Source organism: Centroberyx gerrardi, chromosome 9 (genome assembly GCF_048128805.1).
Source record: "Centroberyx gerrardi isolate f3 chromosome 9, fCenGer3.hap1.cur.20231027, whole genome shotgun sequence".
Lineage (NCBI taxonomy): Eukaryota > Metazoa > Chordata > Actinopteri > Beryciformes > Berycidae > Centroberyx > Centroberyx gerrardi.
Genome location: NC_136005.1, coordinates 6,072,326 through 6,094,252, shown reverse-complemented (window position 1 = coordinate 6,094,252; position 21,927 = coordinate 6,072,326). Strand labels below are relative to the sequence as shown.

Below are 21,927 nucleotides of genomic sequence, written 5' to 3'. Positions count from 1 at the left end.
GCTGTTTGGATTGCCTTTTGTGTTTCTGTGAAATTTAATAAATTTGAGAATAGAGGCTACTGACAATTGTTGCTACATTTATTAACATAACTTGCATCTCTGCCAAGCCCAAAATGGAGACAATATTAGTATATTAGTATAAGTATACAATATTACAAAATATAGGCCAACAGTATAACTTACTGCTGTTAGTGATATGGCCTTTTTTGTTTGTTTTAGCTGTGACCAGCAGCTATAAGTCACTCTGTTGGTCCGTGAGTCCCAAAAATAATTCAAAAAACATAACTGCACATAAAGTAAAGAGGTAAAGCTTTGCCACACCAGGGATCTCATATTCAAGGCCAGTGTCCACCAGATGCATTTTTGATCTGGCATTTAGATGTGCGTGTATTGGAGCTAGTTTGGGGGGCAACGTGTTACAAAGTAATGCCTTACTGTAATCGTAAGGCATTACTTTTCCAATTTCAGTAATCACATTACAGTTATTGATCTAACAGATCAGAAGTTGCTACTTCCGTTTCATTATTTAGCCTCTTTAACCTCTTTATTGGCGTAATATCTATCAAAAGATTCCCCACGTCTTATGCTGCCTTCAAGTCATGACGGAAAAATCGGAATTACAGAAGAGCACAAATGAACGAGCCAGCAAAGTACTAAATACAACTCGGAAAATCTGAATTTAATGCTGTATTGTATGTGTCTTTAATAAAAACCTTTAAAGACAGATTTTGTGTCTGTCATTAGTCTTCTTCTGCTGGTAATGTGGCTTAGCGCGACAATATTTATCGGCCCAATGAACGCAAGTAAGCCTACAGCACAATCGTTTTAGGGTGTAATGCAAAAGTACTGAATGAGTAGTGTAACTAATTACTTTTCTCAGGGACTAATAAATAAAATAATAGCCGACATGCAGCCATTTTTTCTGTGTCCACCAGGCGCGGTGTGGGAGCTTTGCAACATTTTCTGCCGTTCTGTTCTTTTTTACGCTTCTTGCCAGAGCCGGTTGCATCTGTGAAGCGTGGAAATACACTACCTTTACTTGTGGGTGTCTCTACACACAATAAAGAAATAGAAAATCAATATATTATGTGTTTCCCAATGAAACCAATGAATGAATGATGATCCATAGACATGCTAAGTCCCTATAGTGATACTACAGGAATATTAAAGTGATTCTTTGCTTGGTGTTTTAAGGCTGTATTTGATCCTTTTTTTCTCTAGGTTTGATTGCTTTGAAGCCCAGTTTATCCTGTCTTGTCAGCTCTGAGCCTATAAATGAACATCTAGCCTAAAGTATCCTTGTCACAGTGCCAGGAGTTTGGTTTCCTGATTGAAGCCGCAGACCGCAACGATAAGATGTGACATGACCGCTACGCCTTCTCAAAGTGCCAAGCTGGTCGCAGCTCATCATGAATTACATGCTTGTTTTTTTCGCAGCACTCTACTCTCTGCATTCTAATAAGCATTGTGTTCTCTCTGTGATTCCCCTTATACACTACAGCGCCTTTTCCCCTGTTATAATCCTGAGTAACAGTCAGTGTTATATATATATATATATAAATAACACTATATGACTTTTGAACAATCCCTCATCATTCTTCAAAATATTGAGAGTTATGTGTATAGCCGATGTCTGTACAGCCGAAAAATGTTGAGTGTCACTGCTGTATAAAGGCACATTTCATTCAGTTTTTGAGAGCGCTGGTTATGCTTCCAGGTTTGTCCCTCTGGTAGTAACTAGGGACGTATCGTGGGGCAGAAAAATCAATCGCAATATCAGCTCCATTTTATTCTGCTGTAGTAATCACAAATGAGACGGCTTGCCCATCGCAGTTTCACAAGCTCTCCATCCAAATTATGTTATTTACACTTTGTAATGACATTTTTAAATTGTTGTTTACATTCTAGCAAGCCAGTGCCATCGCCCGAAAGATTTGTGGCTCAGAAATAAACATAATTCTGCACACATTGAACTTTTATTTATCACATCGTATCGTGGTTCTATCGAATTGTGAATCTCATATATCGAATCGTATCATGAGATAAGTGTATCCTTGTAGTAACACCCTTGTAACTTCTGCATCATTATATTTGGCGCTGAACGTGCCCCATACATTTGGTGACATAACTGTTTTTGTGAATTCACCACACTGCGTCTGAACAAAACGAAGTGGAAAGAGGTAGAAAATGCAGTGTGCAGTGCCGGGGCAGAGTCCGCTCCAGGGCCTCCAGAAAAATCAATCGCAATATCAGCTCCATTTTATTCTGCTGTAGTAATCACAAATGAGACGGCTTGCCCATCGCAGTTTCACAAGCTCTCCATCCAAATTATGTTATTTACACTTTGTAATGACATTTTTAAATTGTTGTTTACATTCTAGCAAGCCAGTGCCATCGCCCGAAAGATTTGTGGCTCAGAAATAAACATAATTCTGCACACATTGAACTTTTATTTATCACATCGTATCGTGGTTCTATCGAATTGTGAATCTCATATATCGAATCGTATCATGAGATAAGTGTATCCTTGTAGTAACACCCTTGTAACTTCTGCATCATTATATTTGGCGCTGAACGTGCCCCATACATTTGGTGACATAACTGTTTTTGTGAATTCACCACACTGCGTCTGAACAAAACGAAGTGGAAAGAGGTAGAAAATGCAGTGTGCAGTGCCGGGGCAGAGTCCGCTCCAGGGCCTCGTAGAGTTCTGCACAAAACTGGACAAAAGAGCACCAGATGTCCTTTGATTTTGTTACAGGCTAATGAAAGTGGCATAGGTGAAGCGACAAATAAAGAAATAAATAAGTTCTGGGTCATGATGTGGAGCAGAAGCAAATCTGGAAAACAATAGAGAAAGAGTCTTCAGATGCAACTCAGTTTTTTAGCCCGTCTGCCACCTTAATACAGTAAACTTCATGTATTTAAATGGCACTTTTCAGAAAGAAGGTCAGAAAAATGCTTTGAATATTTGAATATTCTGACTGCTTGAAAAATTCCAGCATGGTTTACTTTTGCATTGCCTGAGGAGCTTAGGCTGGCAAAGTCATTTCTTAAAACGCATTTACAGTTAAGCTTGTATATAATTTGTTTTCACCCCTTTTATTCTCACTGTATTGTGTATTGTAATGAAAGCACACATAATAATGTTTTCACTGCCTTGTATACAAACCACCACCATTACGGCTGGAGGATAAATGAAAAATGCGAACTAAACTGCCGTATGAAGCTTGCAGTTTGCTTTCATGTGCTGAACCAGAACAAAAAGCAGGATCACACTGAGAGATTCATCTCCAATTCATTTTTGTGCTGCACCAGTGGAATATCTGGACTGGGTTCATTAATAATCATGTCAGAGTGCTGACCCGAATTGTATAATGTTTGAACCTCTTCCACCCTGCTGGTCCCACCGGTGTCTCCATCATTACGAACGCATGTTGCGCGGCCGAGCTTTGTTCAAACCCACAGAATTTTTATTTTAAATTCTAGTCAAGATCCCAAGGTTCCCAAAGATACCGAACATGCCAGGCTGAATTACATGGAAATGTGTGTAAATTGATGCACAAGACATCTGGATTTTTCCATTTGATGTAATGATGCAGCCATAAAAAATAGCATCTTTGGTTTGAATAATTCACTCAGTATAAGCAGCTATAGCTTCAATGAAGCGCTGGAACGAGCGGATACAGAATATGGACGAGTTGAAGTACATTGAGGTACAGAAGACTTGACTTGACTTGACTTGTACTTTGATGACTTTCTAAAGTCTCAACAAAAGATCTTGTGTTTGTGTAAATTACTTGGATTGAAAGTGATGAGATTTGTTCCACCAGACGACTGAATTGAAATTCTGTTTTCTGAATTTGTATGGAATGATTGAAGTTTTTATCCTATTAAAACCATATTAAGTCCTTGATATTTTCTTTAAGATATTAAATTGACTTGACATTAATGACTTGGATTTGACTTGGTAATCTATATTTAGACTTGGGACTTGACTTGAGACTTGAGGCTCAAGACTTGAAAGGATTTGGCAGTTTCCAGGCCTTGATAAGCTTGGAAATTGCATAAAAGAGTTTGGAAAAGTATGTAAAATACTGCTGTACTGTCCTGAGATACATATTTTCTTCTCACATATTGTGATATTTGTCACTGTGAAGAATAATCATCATCCATAGAGTGATATGGTAGGAATTAGTATTATGTTGTGTATGTATTATGGTATTAGTCAGGGCAAGATGAGTATCAGTATTGTAAATCATACTGAGTACAAAAATCTGAAAATCAAATCAAGAATTCAGGTCTGGAAAAGTATAGAATTTTGAGACTGAAGTGCAGGAACGCTGAGGTGCAGATGTGGGGGTTCAGGGGATGTGTGGGGAGCCAGTGAGCAGTTCTTGTGTGTTGGAAACATTCAGGTGAAGATAATTGGGAAATGGAGCGCTGATAGGGACAGAGTTAGTGTCTTTCAGGAGTGGCATCAGAATATTTAAAGCATGTGGTGACAGTGGAGCAGAGACAGTCCTCAGACAATTAACTTGTTAAATTTTTTGGGTACATTTTTGTTTCATTTGCCCATGAGTGAATGCATTTTAAAATGTGTTGCTCTCCCCTGTCTTTGTGGAGGATGCTGTGGCAGACAGAGACTGTGTGGAATCCACAACAGATCGAGTCGAGGGCAACAGGGAGAAGAACGCCAAGTTTTGCTTAGGTTGCTTTAGTTTTCTTGCTTAATTGTTTGTTTTTTGTGCAAAATAAAGTCTTTGTAGTCAATATTTGATATATTATATGAATTGCGCTTTTATTCTGAATAATCATACCGGAAGTTTCTGGCTAGTGGTCAGCGGAACAGCCGCTGACTTGATACTGGTCATAATGTCTATCAGTGTGCGCTGTGAAAAAGACGTTTACAAAAAACAATTATATTTATTAACAGATTAATCCTTATATATAACCTTTATTTTCACTTCTGTTCTTTGTATTACTCAGATAATTTTGCAACAGGTTTATCAAGTAGGATTTTAAGTTGAAATGTATAACCGGAAGTGACATTTGTTCCATTCGTGCTGACTTGACACATAGGCTCATATCACCTTGCTCTCATTGCTATACAGTCATACATCGATATGATATTGCCATGCCATGAAAATGACATGAAAAAATAGTCTTTCTTTTCACTTTCGCACTTTGTGGCTATTATTCCAAAAAACTTTGCACATAGTATGTACATTAATAAGAGTTTTATTTTGAAAAACCTGACCGGACGTCATATTTTTTTTTCATTGTGCATTTGCTCCCTGTCCGCTGCACCGCTGCAGGCAGTGAAGGACTGGAGACTTGTCAGCCGAAATCAGCACATTGCCCATAGCTTTGTTTCATCACATTGTATCAAACGGCCTCAGGTAAGCACTCTGCTGACACTTTATTGATTTTACACTCACTGAGCACTTTATTAGGAACACCATACTAATACTGGGTAGATATCAGCTTTCAGTTAAATGTCAACTGGCTACCTTCAGTATGAGGTCCGTTTCACATAGGAAGGTGATGTTTCTATAGCGACTTCCTGTCTGTGGTACTTCATAGTGAGTTTATAGAGACCTTATTCTAGTCTGTTTTATCCCCTATAGTGTCATCATCATCATGGTACCACTGTGATATTCCTATAAATTCCTATTAGAGACCTAATGCACTGAAACGTGGCAGAGATTCACACCAGCTCCACAGTGCAAGATACTGGAGCAGACCTAGACATTAACTGTATGGTTTACTTTCCAGTTTAATAATGAGTTGTTGTGTGAAGCACTGACCATTGGTATATAAGTAGCAGATGAATACAGTTTGGGTAGATTAATAGAAATAGTAAATTAGATGAAAGTCTCAGAAGACTGGAGTTACAAACATAGACTAAACTAACTGGAAGGCAGTTTGTAATGACTAAAAAAGCTGCACACCACATTTAATTTAATATATCTCCTATCCAGTGCAATATAGTGAGCAGGGGCAATATGCAAGTCTTTGCACTGCACTCATGTTAGCTTCTTTGAGTGTTGCGCAGTTTTGCACATCTCCAATAACTAAAAAAGTGCCAAGTTACTGTTTCCAAACGTGCTTTTGGAGCAAACTGTAGAATTTTAGGTTTTACTTTGGTTTTCACAGCCGGAGCCTCTGTCTGATTGGGTGCATTAGACCTGAAACAGCAACAAAACTCCTTTCTCCTGCACTGTCAGCACTAAAACCAAGTGTAGAGAGAAGTCTGACTGATGCAGAACTACAACACTCCTCATAAAAAAAACACATAAATTGCCATTAAAAAGGAGAGGAGTTGGTATCATCTATCTTAAAAATGAATCAGGGAATATGTTTGTCATTAGGTTTGCTGGAGGTGACTGTAGGCAGGTTGGCGCTCTGCTCGCCAAATTAAACAGGATAGGCTTGATATTATTTGCACACACATTGTCACTATACTATATTGCCTTTGCCACTTTCTACTGATCATACTGCTGCCTCCCTGAAGTCTGTCGCAGGGGTAAAACTTGAATTCCTGTAAAGCCAAACTCACCTGAGGCGAATAGCAGGACGCCACCTGTATACTGACTATTGCCTATTATGATTGAGTCTTTTGTGTTTTAAAACATGGGTTCAAATAACTTAAACCTACCTAGAAAAGGATTATTCCTTGCACATGTATCATATATCGGTAGTCTAAGAAATAAAACACATGAACTGAAGGCTCTTGTACAGTCAAACAATGTTCACATTGTCAGAGGCTCACGTTGATTCTACTTTTGAAGACATTTCTTTTGACAGTTGATGGATTTACCTTAGTTAGGAAAGATTTGGAGGTGGTGTTGCTACCTAAAGTCACATTCCAACAGTATTGCGCAGTAATTATATGAGGGATGATGATGAAGTACCATATCAGAAACCTGTTTTAGTTGGCTGCTGCTATAGATCTCCTTGAGCTGACAAAGTATTTAAATGATTTGTGAGATGATATGCAAATCAATGTGGATTGGTGAGTGACAGAAAAACATACCGTAAATTAAGAAATCAAGTAACAAAGTGAGCCATAATCAAAACATTTCTGAGCCACAAGTCTTTCCAGCAATGCCATTGGATTGCTAGAATGTAAACAACAATTTAATAATGTCATTAAGATAATTTGGATGGAGAGCTTGTGAAATTGTGATGGTCAATTAATTTTTCTGCCCCCACGATACGCATTGTCACAGTTTTTATATTGCGATATATTGAATTTAATGAAATCGTCCCATCCCTGATCTCACAACATCCTCTCTTTCTGTTGCCACGCTCTTTTCATCCAGCGTAAATGTCGGCGAATCGCTCCAAACCCAACCTCAGCCTTCCCCAGGTGACTGAGATGGCGAAGCGGCTGTTCGGGCTGACGCTGTCTCAGATCCGCCCGCTGCCCAGCTACGATGACCAGAACTTCTACGTGGCGGTGGCCGAGGGCGGCGAGTACGTGCTGAAGGTCATGAACGTGGCGACCAGTAAGAACTTCGCCCTCCTGGAGGTGCAGACCCACGCCATGGCCTTCCTCCACCAGCGGGGGCTTCCTGCTCAGACCGTCCTGCCCACCACCGAGGGACAGCTGATGAGCCTGGAAGAGATAGGTAGGAGTCCAGTCACACTCTTCAGACCTGAGGGATCAAGTTCAAGTTTGTTTATTGCTATAGCCCCTTATCACATTCACGTCTCTAAGGACTTTACAGAGAAAGAGCCTAACTAGATCTAAATGATCAACAGAGGTCTGATCAAGTCGGCTTCGCTCGAGTCCCAAGTCAGTCTCAAGTCTTGAGGCACAAGACTCAAGTCAAGTCTCAAGTCTAAATGTAGAACAGCAAGTCAAGTCAGAACAAATCAGTCCAGTATCAATTTAATATCTTAAAGAAGACTAAATATCTAGGACTTTTCAATGCAATATGGTTTTAATAGGATAAAAACTTGGTAAGAGCATCATGAGTTTGATTTCTATAATCAGTTTCAACTTCAATAAATTCAATCATTCCATACAAATTCAGAAAACAGAATTTAAATTCAGTCGTCTGGTGGAACAAATCTCATCACTTTCAATCTAAGTCATTTACACAAACACAAGATCTCAAGTCAAGACTTTAAAACCTTTTCAAGTCATCAAAGTACAAGTCAGAGTCAAGTCCCAAGTCACCAGAACCCAAGTCAAGTTAAGTCTCAAGTCTTCTCTTCATGCATCAAATCAAGTCGCAATTAAAATTGAATCGAGTCTGACTCGAGTCCAAGTCATGTGACTGAAGTCCCCACCTCTGCTGATCAACAATCAACCACAGAACAGAAACTGTGATGATGCCAGCTAACACATTATGAGACAAGACGAATGTGTAGGATCTGAGAGAGATGTACTATAGTCGGGCTGCACCATAAATCAAAAGTATTGATATAGAAATCAGAACATTGCCTGCCGCCATTTCTAGTAAGCTGAAGAAAATTTCAGCAGATAGTTGAAGAAAATTGCATCCAAATAGGCTACAACATTTTTTGCCTTGAAGTAGGGCTTAAAGATATTCACAAGAATCGAATTGCGATTATTTGACAGAATATTGCCACTGCGATTTAAACTGCGATTCATATCATCATCATCATTCATCAAGTTTTTCTTGAACTTTGTGCCAGTGTGCAGGATTTACTGAGTTTGAGTATGATGAAAGGTTTTCACCAATATTGTACTTGATTCATGGACCAAAGAGTACCTGCAGCTAAACACCTTGTTTAGAAATCCATTTTGGACGCTCCTTTCTCTCTTGAGCAATTAATTGCAGCCTTTGCGATTTGGAAATTGCAGAAGTTCATATTGTGATTTTGATTTTTTTCTTATTAATTGTTCAGCTGTAGCTGTGTTTCTCACAGCAGCTTGCAGTCAGTCTTTCTCTGTCAGAAATACATGATGAAACTCATGTTGCCTTGATTGATGTCCAAACCTGCTATGGCTTAATCCTCAGTTGATACTAGTAAAGTAGGTGTTTGTAGGAACATCCACACGCTATTATGCATGATAAATCTCTTGCACTTATGTTTTGATAGCGAGTGGTTTTTCCTACCGCTTCAGGTGCCAAACTAATCTGAGTTGAGCCTATAATAGACCTTGTTGAATACATGGATTTATCGCCATCTCACAGGGCAAAAGCAATAAATTAGCCTTACAAAGCACTAACGGCTCTAGTGCCAGAATCACCGTCATTACACAAACCACAACAATTCATGTTGTTAAGTCAGTATATGTGAATGTAATCTTTAGATGTGTTTTGAAAACGCTGTGCTGTTGGTGTGACAAGTAGTATGTTGGTTAGGGTTAATCTTAGTGTCAGGGTTAAACTAAGCTTTCCATGTTGTGTAGGGCTTCTCTGGTTCAGTATATGTATGTTTTAGTTCTTTCATTTGATTACACCTGTACTGCATGCTCTTACCTTTGTTTTATTCCATTATCTATTATCTGTATTCGACGTCTGTTTTTATTTTAATTTTTTCTTCTCATTCTTCTTCTCATTGTATTGTAAAGCACCTTGTAACCTTGTTAATAAAGGTGCTATAAAAATAACGTTAATTATTATTATTATAGTAGAAATGCAGCAAATAGGCAAATGACACTTTGTTGAACATCTACTTTTTGTCACTTGATAGTTCAACATTGGACTATCCAAGTAAAATGATATCACAGGTTTTGTTTTGTTCATCTTTATTGAATGATCAAACAAAAGTGAACTTTAAAATTCAACTGACAGCCTTTTCGAACCGGACTGTGCTACCTGCAGTATCAGTAGAGCTTCAGCAGAGTACTGTGGTGATCCTCATTCATGTCTCTGCCTGTCCCTCTTCCCCCCTGACACCCAGCTAATCAAATCATGCATGGTGTTGTTGGGCTTTGATAGGGGCAGGTTTGGTTATTAGCAATTAATAATTAATAATTGTGAAATTATTAATATTCATAAAATTATTGACGGGAGTCAATATAAACGGGGCACCACCCTGGAATCAGGGACCAATAACCGAACCTTCAATACAGTCTCAGAATGGCTGTTCACCCCCAAATGACAGTGTTTAAGGACCACTGTACATTTATGAGTGAACAGTGAAGGGTGAATTCGTACACAGGCCCTCACAACCAGCAGTTATTGCAACACATATGCACAAGGAATCACAGACAACTTCTCTTTAAAAGTATAATGGAGTTTTATTTAACTTTAGCAATATCAATCAATAATCAATAACACTGCAGTTAATCAACAACTTATTATACAACTATAACTATCAGTCTAACTAACAAGCATAAAGGCACAAACAGCATATGGCACGTATGGAGGCGTGCGTGTGTGTGTGTGTGTGTGTGTGTGTGTGTGTGTGTGTGTGTGTGAGTGTGTGTGTGAGTGAGTGAGTGAGAGAGAGAGAGAGAGAGAGAGAGAGAGAGAGAGAGAGAGAGAGAGAGAGAGAGAGAGAGAGAGAGAGAGAGAGAGAGAGAGAGAGAGAGAGAGAGAGAGAGAGAAAGGGGGAAACACTCAGGGTAAACCTAGAGGTTCTACTCGCCGTCTAGAGACACAACAATAGCCTTTTACCACACAGGAACTCGGGGTACGACTTGGAAATAGTACGCCGGGTTACTGGTCTTTGAACTGGTAAAAGGCAGTATATTGGCTTTATACGGTGGCTACCAACATAGATGCAAGCTCAGCGGCATGCAATTGAACACAAATCAGCTTCACATTAACACAATCAAATTAGGCAGCAAGCATAATGATTGAGGTATTATTCATACAGCATAATATGGACGCGGCGGTCCGATGCGCTTCCCAATACGCACAAATACAGCTTCTGATCAGTAAGCTTATTCAACACACCTATTCTAGTCTCTGCCCAGAACCAAAACCTCTTACTTGGGATTCACTCTCGAGTGATTGGTGTGTGTTTGAGTCCGTCTTATCGATCCGGGGGTTTTCCCAGGATATCTGCGGGACTGTTATCTCTCCGTGCACGGAACAACGGCCAGCTGGCTTTCCTCGTAGGCAGCGAAGATGTCAGCCAGGAGTCGACTTGGTGGAAGAAACGTATCCTTACGTTGTCTTCTTGGAGGGAAGGAGTGTCCTTAGCTGTATTCTCTTCCAGTCCACTTCTGCAGGTCTGCTACACACGGCAGTGCGTGTAAGGAGTTAGAATACCGGATGCACAAACAGCTAATCTAATCCTTCTGGATCCAACAGTGTTATGGCTAACACTAAACAGTCTGGTCTCGTCCCACGAGTTGAAGACTGCGCCTCAGCTAAACAAAAGAATAGTTCGAACGTTTCAGGTACCACCTTGTTCAGCAACGGGGTCGCAATAAGGGGCGATGAGGAAAGGTATCTCTGGAATTTATACTCTTGGTGACGTCATGGGGACATCCCGGGGTTCTCCCGAGTCTCGTCCAATGAGAGACCAGAGGTTGGCTTTCAGCCAGTTCGCACCTAGGTGTGAACTTCAGGGCCTGTTGGAATTTTGGCGCTGCTTTCCTTTGTTTAAGGTCCCAGCCCAGCGGGTGGGCTAGAGTTCAGGTTTCTGATTCCCTTGTTAGGCCGGTGTTTTAGGCTTTCAATCTTACATGTAGGCCTTTCCTTTGTTTGACCACATGGCCTGGCCCAACAGTGTTGTGCAGCAGTGCAGCTGTCTTCGAAGCACCTTTTGTATCGGGGCCGGGTTTGGGAAGCTGGTGTGGGAGGAGGGCCGGACTAACCAAACATTTCCTGCCTCAAGTTGCATACTTTATAGCTGTTGATTTAAGCGATTAAAAACAGGTTGGGGAACTTGGTGAAAATCTGGAGTGAGCCAAGCAGAACGAAGTTGTCTAATATGTCAGTTACTATTGCCCATTGCCCTCTTTCCCTTTGCCCAGTTGCCCATCACTGAAGCACTCCATCACCTTTCTAAGGCAGAAAATTACAGACGCTGGGTTCAGTCTTTGGCAGGTCTCCATCTCCTTGGCAGTTTCATCTTCTCAACAATATAAATAAATCAGACTTCCCTTCCTTTCCCTTGGCTTTCAGACTTGGTAGAGCAAGTACATACACATGCACTGCAAAATTGGCAGCATTAATTGAACTCTGAATTTAACTCTGACTCTGTAATTTAATACTTTTAGATAGTTTTGGACTGGTCAACTCCAAGTAACTGTCACTGAAAAATCTACACTTATTAACAGTGGAAAATCCGCTGTGTTGCTGTGTGGATCCTTGAAAATCAGTCATGATGCCAAATCGGTATAAAAGTCATGAAATGCATGGTACGGTATGCAGGTTTCTCATTCAGTTCCCTTTTTTACGTCAGATTCTATATCCTGTATTCTACATGCCGCTTTAGTTCAGGCACAAAATACATTCTTGCCTCTTTTCCAGCTGCACACTATCCACCAGTTTTGTAAGGCACTTTTGAATTTTGAATCACTCCCATGATTTGCAGTGAGCATCATCACCTCATAGCAGGTACCCATTTCAGGAGGGAGGGGTGGGTGGGGGAATTAATGATAATCCCGCCGCCCCCCACCCCCCCATGCCCCAGCAGCTATCACTAGTGTGCCCTTGAGCAAGGCTCTATAATGGACAGGCTTGGAGCCAGGAAACGGCTGTAATACTAATCCTGTCCTCGCTCTCGGCAGATTGTGGGTTCGGCTGTCAGAAGTACCTGGTGCGGCTGCTGACTTATCTGCCTGGAACAACCATTTCCAAGGTCGTTGCCTCACCGCAGTTACTTTATGAAGTCGGCGAGACGGCAGCCAGGATGGACAAAATCCTACAAGAGGTAGCGCTCAGGTCATTCACAGTGTTTTATAATACCGACAAATCTGATTTAAAAATGCCTTTGGGATGTTGAAACATCAAAGTGCTGCACTATGTGAACCTTTAAAGTTTCTTGTCATAAACTGTAATATTATTATACTTTTACGGTCAGTGGTGTTAGTTTAAAGTGATAATTCACCATGTTTATTTAATTCATGTGTTCATTATTCAAGTCAAAGCTTTATCAAGTCAAGGCTTTATTGTCCCACAAGGGGACATTTGGTCGACAAAACCGACACATTAGAAAAATGATAAAACACAAAGAAACAACAAACAGTTTTTAAATCTATCATTATTGGTATTGCTTAGGATTGGAGTTCATAGGTTAAGTTGTGAATTTACTAACCGTACTATTATGTCACATCATATTATGCCTTGGTTTGCATGTTTTTGTTATTTTGGAATCTAATTCAGATCTTTAAAATAAAGGATGATCTAACTTACTTCAGCTCACTGATTGGGAAACTGGACCTTTGCTTTGCCTGGGCAAAACTGGCATCTTTTAAATTTAAAATACATTTTACAGGGAGGCTTTAAATAATCCATTTTCTCTGCCTGTTTTATTCTTTTTTTTTTTTATCCCTGTTTTTAATTCATGTCTGACATTTTTATTGTTGATTGTACTGGCTTTGAAAAGTGCTGCAAAAAGTTTACTCTTCTTCCTTTTCCTTCCTTTTGTTCTTCTACTTTTCTTCTTCTGCCTTCTTCTTCTTCATTCTTCTCATTATCATCATCGTCGCTATCTTGCCCAGCTGGAACACCCTCACCTGAGCGTGCTGCAGAGAGAGAAGTACATATGGAGTCTGTCCAATATTCCCCTCCTGGAGCCGTTCGTCTGTCTGATGGACGGAGAGCCTGTCCAGGAGGCTGTGAAGTCCGTCCTGCAGCAGTACAACACCTCTGTGGCCCCCAAACGCTCCAGTTTCCGCAAGTGTGAGTGTAATATTTACTCATCAGATTCTCCCCTGGATACTTTTAAGTTGCCTTTGAGTTTTGCTGGTTATTTGGTACACTGACATTCATTTATTTATTTATTTTTTTGTCCTCCAGGAAAGAAGACATCTCTGGCAAAAGCTACATTAAATTCATGCCAGAGATGGTATACTAGAAGCAGAAAGAATTTTATTTTCTTTATTGGAAGAATACATATACAGGAATTTGTCTTGGTATTCAGATTTGTCAACAGTGCAGCCCCCAAGGCACCTTTCAAGTTACTTTGTATATATATAAGAGATGTCCGTAACTATAATACAAGAGCAAGGGAATCCAACTTGGAGGTTTTTAGGTACAAGAGTAATTCTGGTAAAAATACACTTTTATATACAGGTGCTTTGGAGTGGAACAAACTGCCTCAATAAATCAAAGCAGTTCAGTCTCATCATAACCTTTAAGACCAAAGTCAAGGAGTGGATGATGAGCATCTCTTCAAATTAAAAGCTTTGACTGGACATGAGAACAGCTTGTCAGGGAAGAGTGAACTCTTTTTAAATTCTTCTTATTTTCCATTACCTCCGCCAAGGAGGTAATGTTTTCGGTGCCGTTTGTCTGTTTGTTTGTCTGTTTGTTTGTCTGTTTGTTTGTCTGTTTGTTTGTCTGTTTGTTTGTCTGTTTGTTTGTCTGTTTGTTTGTCTGTTAGCAGGATTACGGAAAAACTACTAGCCCGATTTTCATGAAACTTCGTGGAAGGGTGTAGCATGGGCCAAGGAAGAACCCATTAAATTTTGGAGCGGATCCGGATCCGACTCACGAACAAGCAATAATAGCACGAACCTTGGCGGAGGTCTGCGCTCTCCGAGTGCCCTTCTAGTTATTGTTTGTTTTTCTGTTCGCCTATTCTGCATCTGCTCAGTGTTTGCATGTTTGTTTAATGTAGTATTGTACGCTGGCCATACTGCTTCCTGCCTTCTAATTTCTTGTGTGTTTTTTCATGTTCATGTATGCTCTTTTTCAGCACTACCCTGATTCACATTTATACATTTGCACATTTATACCCAATGTCAGTTGTTTAGGGAGCGGGGAGCATTATGCCATGATTCTCATTGTATACTATCAGCTGAAACTGCATATATAATTGAATGTATGAGTGATTATTTTGTTTTCCCACATACAAAGCATGTAATATTTATCTCCTGTCTTAGGCATTAATCATGGAGACTTCAATGACCTCAATGTGCTGGTGCAACCCGACAAGACTAACGGCCACAGGATCTCTGGCATCCTTGACTTTGGGGATATGAACAGCGGCTATTACATCTACGAGCTCGCCATCACCATCATGTACATGATGATCGAGCACCCTGAGCCCACGGAGGTGGGCGGGCCCGTCCTGGCGGGCTGGGAGAGCGTCATCCCCCTCAACGAGGCGGAGAGGGACGCCCTCTACCTGCTGGTGCTGTCCCGCTTCTGCCAGTCGCTGGTATTGGCTCGCCGCTCCGTGTCCCAGCAGCCTGAAAATGAGGAGTATCTGATGATCACGGCCAAGACGGGCGTCCACCTTCTTCTCCAGCTGTGGAAACTGGGAAAGGAGGAAGTGGAGAGGATTTGGTTCCAGAGTGCTGCTCAGTACGCTGAGAGGAAATGAGGAATGTGTGAGGAATGCTCTTCACAGATGGTTGCGATACATAATAAATATATATAATAGAATATAATAATAAAAGGCAGTTATTTCAGATGTATCATAGCAAAACATTAAAGACCCCATGAAGTGGCCTGGAGAGCGCGATTAGCTTCCGTTTATTGACGTATTTCCGGGCTCATGTTAATATCACGGAAGTCAACGTAAAACCCGCTCAGATGAAACGCGGACAGCAGTCTGCACGCAGTTGTGGAGGAATATTCTCCGCCTCTGTTGCCCCGTCTGAGAAAAGAGTTTTAGGTGAAGCAGCCAAAAACACTCCTTCGTCCATGTTGCAGCTGAACTGAGCTGCATGCTAGAAAAAAATGGCAGAGGGTTGGGGGGGGTGGGGGGGATAATTTCAATGGTTATCAAAATTTCATTACGTGAAATTTTTGTATCCGCCCCCAAGTGCATCAACAGAAATGTGCTGTTTACTAGAAAGAGACTGTTCATTTTGATTAGATTTTTTTCTAGAAATCAATATTTTTTGACATTTTTGGAACTGTATTGGTGAAAAGATGAACACTAAGTCCAGCAACATCGGCAAAAAGTAAAAAAAAAAAGTTTGTTTTCATTTCATTGGGTCTTTAATCTGCATGAGGTACTCCAACGTCATCTTTGTACTGTTTTTAATTCATCTCTATGCCTGTTACGGTACAATGCCAAGCAAACAATTTTAAATCTTTTAAAAAGGATTTTTAATCTTGTGCTGAGCGTACATGCTCTTTGTATCTGTACTGTATCAAATACAGGTGCACATATTTTCACCTGGGAGCTGGTAAATCTGCTGGTGGCTGCTGGGGTTAAAGTGCCTTGGATAAGGGCTTTTTAATGGTAGTTGTTGAGGGATGGTAGTGATTTTTCCATTCACTTCGCCCACCAACTGATATAGAGACACACTGACAACTTGCACAGAAACACAATTTGATTAAATCTCAAGTTGTTCGTAAGTTATGCAATATCACAAGACACTGCTGTCACATGCTGTGACAGCAGATCTTAACTTCTGAACTCGTGCATTATATAAGATGATAAGAGTGCATGTGTTGTTACATAAGTGCCTCAAGTTGTCCATCTCTTCACACTTAGAAGACAAAAACTACATTCAATTCATGCCGGGGATGGTATGCTAGAAGCAGAAAAAACTTTATTTTCTTTATTGGAAGAATAAATGTGCAGGGATTTGTCTTGGTAGCTTTGGTGCAGAAACCCACAATGAGTGTTGCCTCTGGACCTACATCTGTCCTCTGACGTTCGTATTAATAATATCCTAATTTCCTCTCTTGCCTCTGTACTCTGTTTTCCTTAGGGTGGAAAAACACTCAACAATTTCTTGCAACAGTTTGTAAAGTTGAGATAAGCAGGATAGCCTAGTAGTTGGAGATTGTCCTGTACCGGAAAGGTCCTGGAAGGTTTGATCCTTCATCATGCAAAGTATCCGATCAAATCAGATGTACAAAATGATGTCATTAACATTGCCATTGACAACTGTCATGCTCAGGGATCAGTAGAGAATCACATAAAATCTCAGACTACGGGTCAGGTCACGTGTTGACTAAGTGAATGTGACTCAGGGTGAACTAGGCTCAGATTAGCACATCTACTATATGATTCTTCATGCATACAGGTTCCTGGGTGCTGCATGAAATTGTCACAACAGCTGTGGTGGAGGGGATTTTACCTCAACTTTCAAAGTGTGTGTGGGATGGTTTAACTGGGGCCAAAACTTCTTTCAGTATTTTTATACATTTGTCTCATTCATATTGTCAATAAACAAAAGCACATGTCTTTAAAGAGTCTGGTGCTCTTCTTTAAAAATGGTGTGTGTGTGTGTGTGTAACCTAAAACTACTCATATGCATAGTCACATTTTTAAATCCAGTCACATTTGATGAGCTGTTGAATCTTCCTATCCTCTTCCAAAACATTTCCATGTGCACTTGACTGTATCCCGACTTAGTTAGTCAAAGATCGCCTCCCTGTACTGAATGAATTTGTTAGAAATAATCAATACCTCATAATCAACTGGCTCTGTTCCAAACTAATTAAAGACTAATTAAAGAAGAAAGAAACAGTAGTCTCTCTCCTGTAATGTAGACACGACTCTTGCCAATCAAAACATGAACCCATGACTTGAATTGTTTTATTATTTCTATTACTTGGTAGGGAACTGTTTTGTTTCAAAGAAAGATATTAACATAAATATGAAAATGATTAATTCAAACAGCAGTAGCAACAGCATTATTGGAAGAATACAGACAGTCGTCCGCTGTCTGTTAACTTGTTTATGAGTTGAACATTTGTCTGAGGAGGCAAAAATCCAATTTGGTGTTTTGAGGTGTATTCATGCATAAAACATGCTGCTGTTGAATTCAAACTTTACTTCCTCAAACTGTCAACTTTTCAGGAGTTGAGATAAACAGACCATACATTTTTGAACATTTATCATGATTTTTGAATGGGATTCATGGGCCACAGGGTCATAAAACTTGCTCTAAAGAAACAAGTCAAGAGAAGTAATTTATTGAGTAATGGTTCCCCATAGAACAACTGAGGCAAAGAGTTATACGATTCTTGACACACACTGTACAGGGTGAAATTTGGAGAAAAATGACATGGTGGCCTTTGGAGTTAGGGGTTGTAACTTGATGACGGATGAAAGTGGAATATACCCACTAATACGTCATCATTTCGAGAATATTTTTTCCACCACTAGTTGGTGTCAAAAGCCAAGATTTACACACATAAAATCCAGGAAGACAACATTATGCGATGTATTGTCAAGATTACAAGAAGGAAGGATGTGTTTCATCATAAAGTTTCCCTGAACACTGATAAACAGCTGAAAAAAGTGAGTTTAGGAATAATCAATTAATCCGATATCCAAGTCCTGCAGCAGGACTCCAGGACATAAATATGTAATACAGAGGAAAGCAAGAGCAAACAAACACAACACAGATACTGAAGACACACAAGGGACGTTTGTGTCCTTGGCTGAAAACATAAACTGCTTCCAAAATGAGGCATCCACCAAAAAAGACAGAAACACCTATTCTTCCAAGATTATAGCACAACAACAAAACCAAATATGGTACTTTTTAAAAGAGAGTACTGAACTTGGTAACTTGAGTCATTAGTTTCCAAATTGTTAACACTCACAGTCCGGATCCTCTATATTTTACACAGTATACACTGTAATAGGCCCTTGTTTAAAATAGATATGAAGGTTTTTGTAATAGTTTTTAAATAGAGCACTTCACATTTATGAACTCCTGGCCTCTGAAATATCCTTAAGAGCATGTGAGGCTATTTTCAGCTGGTTTAAATATATTATCTGCTCTTCTGCTGACTACTGGGCAACATGCAGTTGTCCAGTAAATCATTAATCTCAGTGTGGTCTTTGACCTGCATTGTAAAAACATGCCTTTGGACACTTGCAAGAAAACTGGTAGATAGACTTAAATAGACAGTGGATCTGAATGTTCAACTTCTACCTGACAAGTTCAGCCTGGTGTTCTGCTTTATTACAAACAAAAATCATGAGTTGCGACTCGACTTGGACTCGTCTGCTGTGAGACTCGACTTACTTGTGACTTGACTGCTTTAAGACTCGACTTGACTCGAGACTTGAAAGCAAAGACTTGATCAGATTCAAACCGGTAAAAAATACGCCGCCAGTTTACAGCCGGCTCTCCAGCTGCACCGGGATGTAAGCGGCGAACAACTCAAAGAAATTAGAGAAATTGTGTGGCTGAGTTCAGAAAATAAATACAAAATAACAAATATAGCCTATATGAATTGAGTTAAATAAAACAAGTAGCTTACATTTATTTCTATGACCTTAATGTCTTCTTTAGCCTATTTATGTTAAGCATGCACCGCAGCCGCCAGCATACAAATACATTTTTTATATGCCAATTCATGGTTTTCGTTATTGATAGAGATGTTTTTCTTTTTTTATAAATATTAAAGATTATTACTGATGCCTTTTCGTCTTTATATTGTACCTGCAATGATTAGAAAATCTGTATTCATGGCCTCCACCCACTTACGCTACAATGATTATTCTAAGACAGAAAGTCCACTTATTCAACTCATTCCGTTAAGTTAGTTTGGTTCAACAATGTGAGTGAAGTAAGCTTAATCGTGTTTTACGTTCATATATCTTCTCTGAACAAAGAAAACCCAACTCTTCAACTAGATCCCGGCACTGGGTCTTACTCTAAATTATTACCAACAAAAAGTTTAAAAAATGCCATGGTGGCCTGTGAATGAAGAGGTTGTCGCGTCTGACCGCCTCGATTGAATCTGGATCTTCAGTTTAACAATTGATTGTCTTTTGGCATTCTTCCCAATGTAAGTTGAGTCATTACATTCATTCGCACTAGGAAATACGGTCAGATCAATGTCTAAATGCTATACGGCCAACGCATAGCATCCTGGCGCTCGGCCAAATTCATACGCCATGTCATCATTCATTCAGTTTGTTTGTGATACGTGACATTCCCTATCAAAACCACATATGTCATCAATCACCAAGCATGCCAGTCATATCCCAACCGCAGTCGTCATCTGTATTGTTTGCCTGTGTTGTAACCACCTGCATTCATTCAACATTTCAATACACTTTCTGAACTCTATAAACTGGACTCTGCCTTGTGTTTGATAGCTACCTCTGAACCCAGTGACTGGGCATCAAATTAACCAGCAAAATTAAGGTGTAAAATAAAAGCCCTCAAAATGCAAGGGATGGTAGCTGGAAAAATAATCCGCTCACTCAGTCTCTGTACATGGGATCATTGCTATCATGGTGTTATCCACTGTCTAATTTCATGTTCTAGCCAGGTATGCGGCAAAGAAAAAGAATAAAAATAAAAAAACTTTAAAAACATGAGAGCGGTCCGTGTCATTGTGATGGGCAAATGACACAGACCGCTCTCATATTTTTAAAGTTTTCCTTTCAAAGCTTTTTTTTATTTTTATTCGTTTTCTTTGCCGCATACCTGGCTAGAACATGAAATTAGACAGGTCAAAATGCAAGTCTCTCAGGTCTGTGAATGCTGACCATCAGCATTCACAGACCTGAAAGACTTGCATTTTGAATTGCAATCAAGAATTAGTAAGACTTGACTTGAGAATCGCCCTGAAAGACTTATATATATATATATATATATATATATATGTATGTGTGTGTGTGTGTGTGTGTGTGTGTGTGTGTGTGTGTGTGTGTGTAACTACTATGTATCCTTGTAGTGTGAGAATATTATATGTGTGTTCAACTAATTATGAGAAGCTGTGTACCAGGCTCTGACCACTAACAGATGAGGCCGAAGGCCACATATTTGAATAAACTGTGTATGGAAATGTTCCAGGTGCTTTGCTTAACTAACCAATAGCAGGAGAAGACTCCCATGGGAAAGAGTTAAATTTTTCCACAATATAAAGATAGAGAGGAGAAATCACCCTTCAGAACTGGGTGGCAATGCAAACTGTTGTAACTTGTTAACCCGACTTCTCTGAGAGCTCTCAGAACTTTGTCTCATCACATCTTGAACCCTGTGATCATGGTAATTTCTTAGAGACTTTAAAAGAAATTCCACAACCTTATTTGGCGAGGAGGATGGGATGGAAAACTCCACTGACTGACACCTGTGGCGAGTTTGAAGGTTAACCACCGGTGGGGGTCATTTCGAAGAAGACCCAGGGCAAGTTCCTCCTCACAAACTGAGGGAAAGGAAGAGCCGCCTGTCGGACAGCGGATACTCCATCCATCTAAAACAGGGTAAGAGAGATGTTATGATTCATTGTTTTAAGCTAAAGAAACAAGTCATTGTGCCATGACTTGGAAGTCTTTGTGCTAAGACTTGAGAGAAAGAAAACAGTTTGAGCTAACTGTTAATTAATAGTTGACGAACTAGTACACAACCTTTGCGCTAAGGTTGAGAGAATAAGTCATTGCGCTATGACTAGAAGAAAATAACCTTTCGGCCAAGGTTATTACAGTCTTTGTGCCAAGACTGAGAGAACGGTGTGTTCTGTGAACTGTGTGTTCAACAACCTTTGTGCCAAGGTTGATAGAAAAAGAGAAAAAACAAGTACAGATCCCACGGCGTGTGTGTTGAATTCCACTAGTGCGGGCACACTGATCCGTCGGAAAACGGAAAGAATTATTGACGGATATATTTCTGTCCGTTGGGCTGTTTTGGAACGTCACCATGGTGGGAGAGGCATGTAGCGAAGGGGTTGAGCCAGGGGTGTAACTAGTGTGTTCCTACCTTGGCCGATTGTGATAGTGGAAGGATCTGAGTCCCCACCCTACAATTAGGCCCAATCCCAATGTCCGCACTCACGACTCACGGACTTTGACACGTGTTCCCCACAAGTCCGCGAGGGTTCAGGGCCGTCCCACTGTGGAATCGGTAAGTGCGCGAGGGCTCACTGGCGGACATTATGA

The 21,927-nt window shown here is 40.1% G+C and overlaps 1 protein-coding gene across 1 annotated transcript; it reads left to right on the top strand.

Moving 5' to 3' along the window:
* Positions 1-5,334: 5,334 nt before the first annotated feature.
* On the top strand, positions 5,335-15,800 carry hykk.2 (hydroxylysine kinase, tandem duplicate 2). The gene is made up of 5 exons (XM_071908076.2): positions 5,335-5,402; positions 7,329-7,637; positions 12,677-12,819; positions 13,610-13,790; positions 14,996-15,800. Exons 2-5 carry the CDS (start codon positions 7,334-7,336, stop codon positions 15,436-15,438), a joined length of 1,071 nt encoding a protein of 356 aa, XP_071764177.2. The 5' UTR covers positions 5,335-5,402; positions 7,329-7,333; the 3' UTR covers positions 15,439-15,800.
* The last annotated feature ends 6,127 nt before the right edge of the window (positions 15,801-21,927 follow it).

What these genes read in the sequence shown, in the direction of transcription:
- hykk.2 (XM_071908076.2), top strand. Translation starts at nt 7,334, where the DNA reads ATGTCGGCGAATCGCTCCAAACCCAACCTCAGCCTTCCCCAGGTGACT. An exon ending in GATGAGCCTGGAAGAGATAG is followed by an intron (nt 7,638 to 12,676) that starts GTAGGAGTCCAG and finishes CGCTCTCGGCAG; the next exon opens with ATTGTGGGTTCGGCTGTCAG. An exon ending in ACGCTCCAGTTTCCGCAAGT is followed by an intron (nt 13,791 to 14,995) that starts GTGAGTGTAATA and finishes CTCCTGTCTTAG; the next exon opens with GCATTAATCATGGAGACTTC.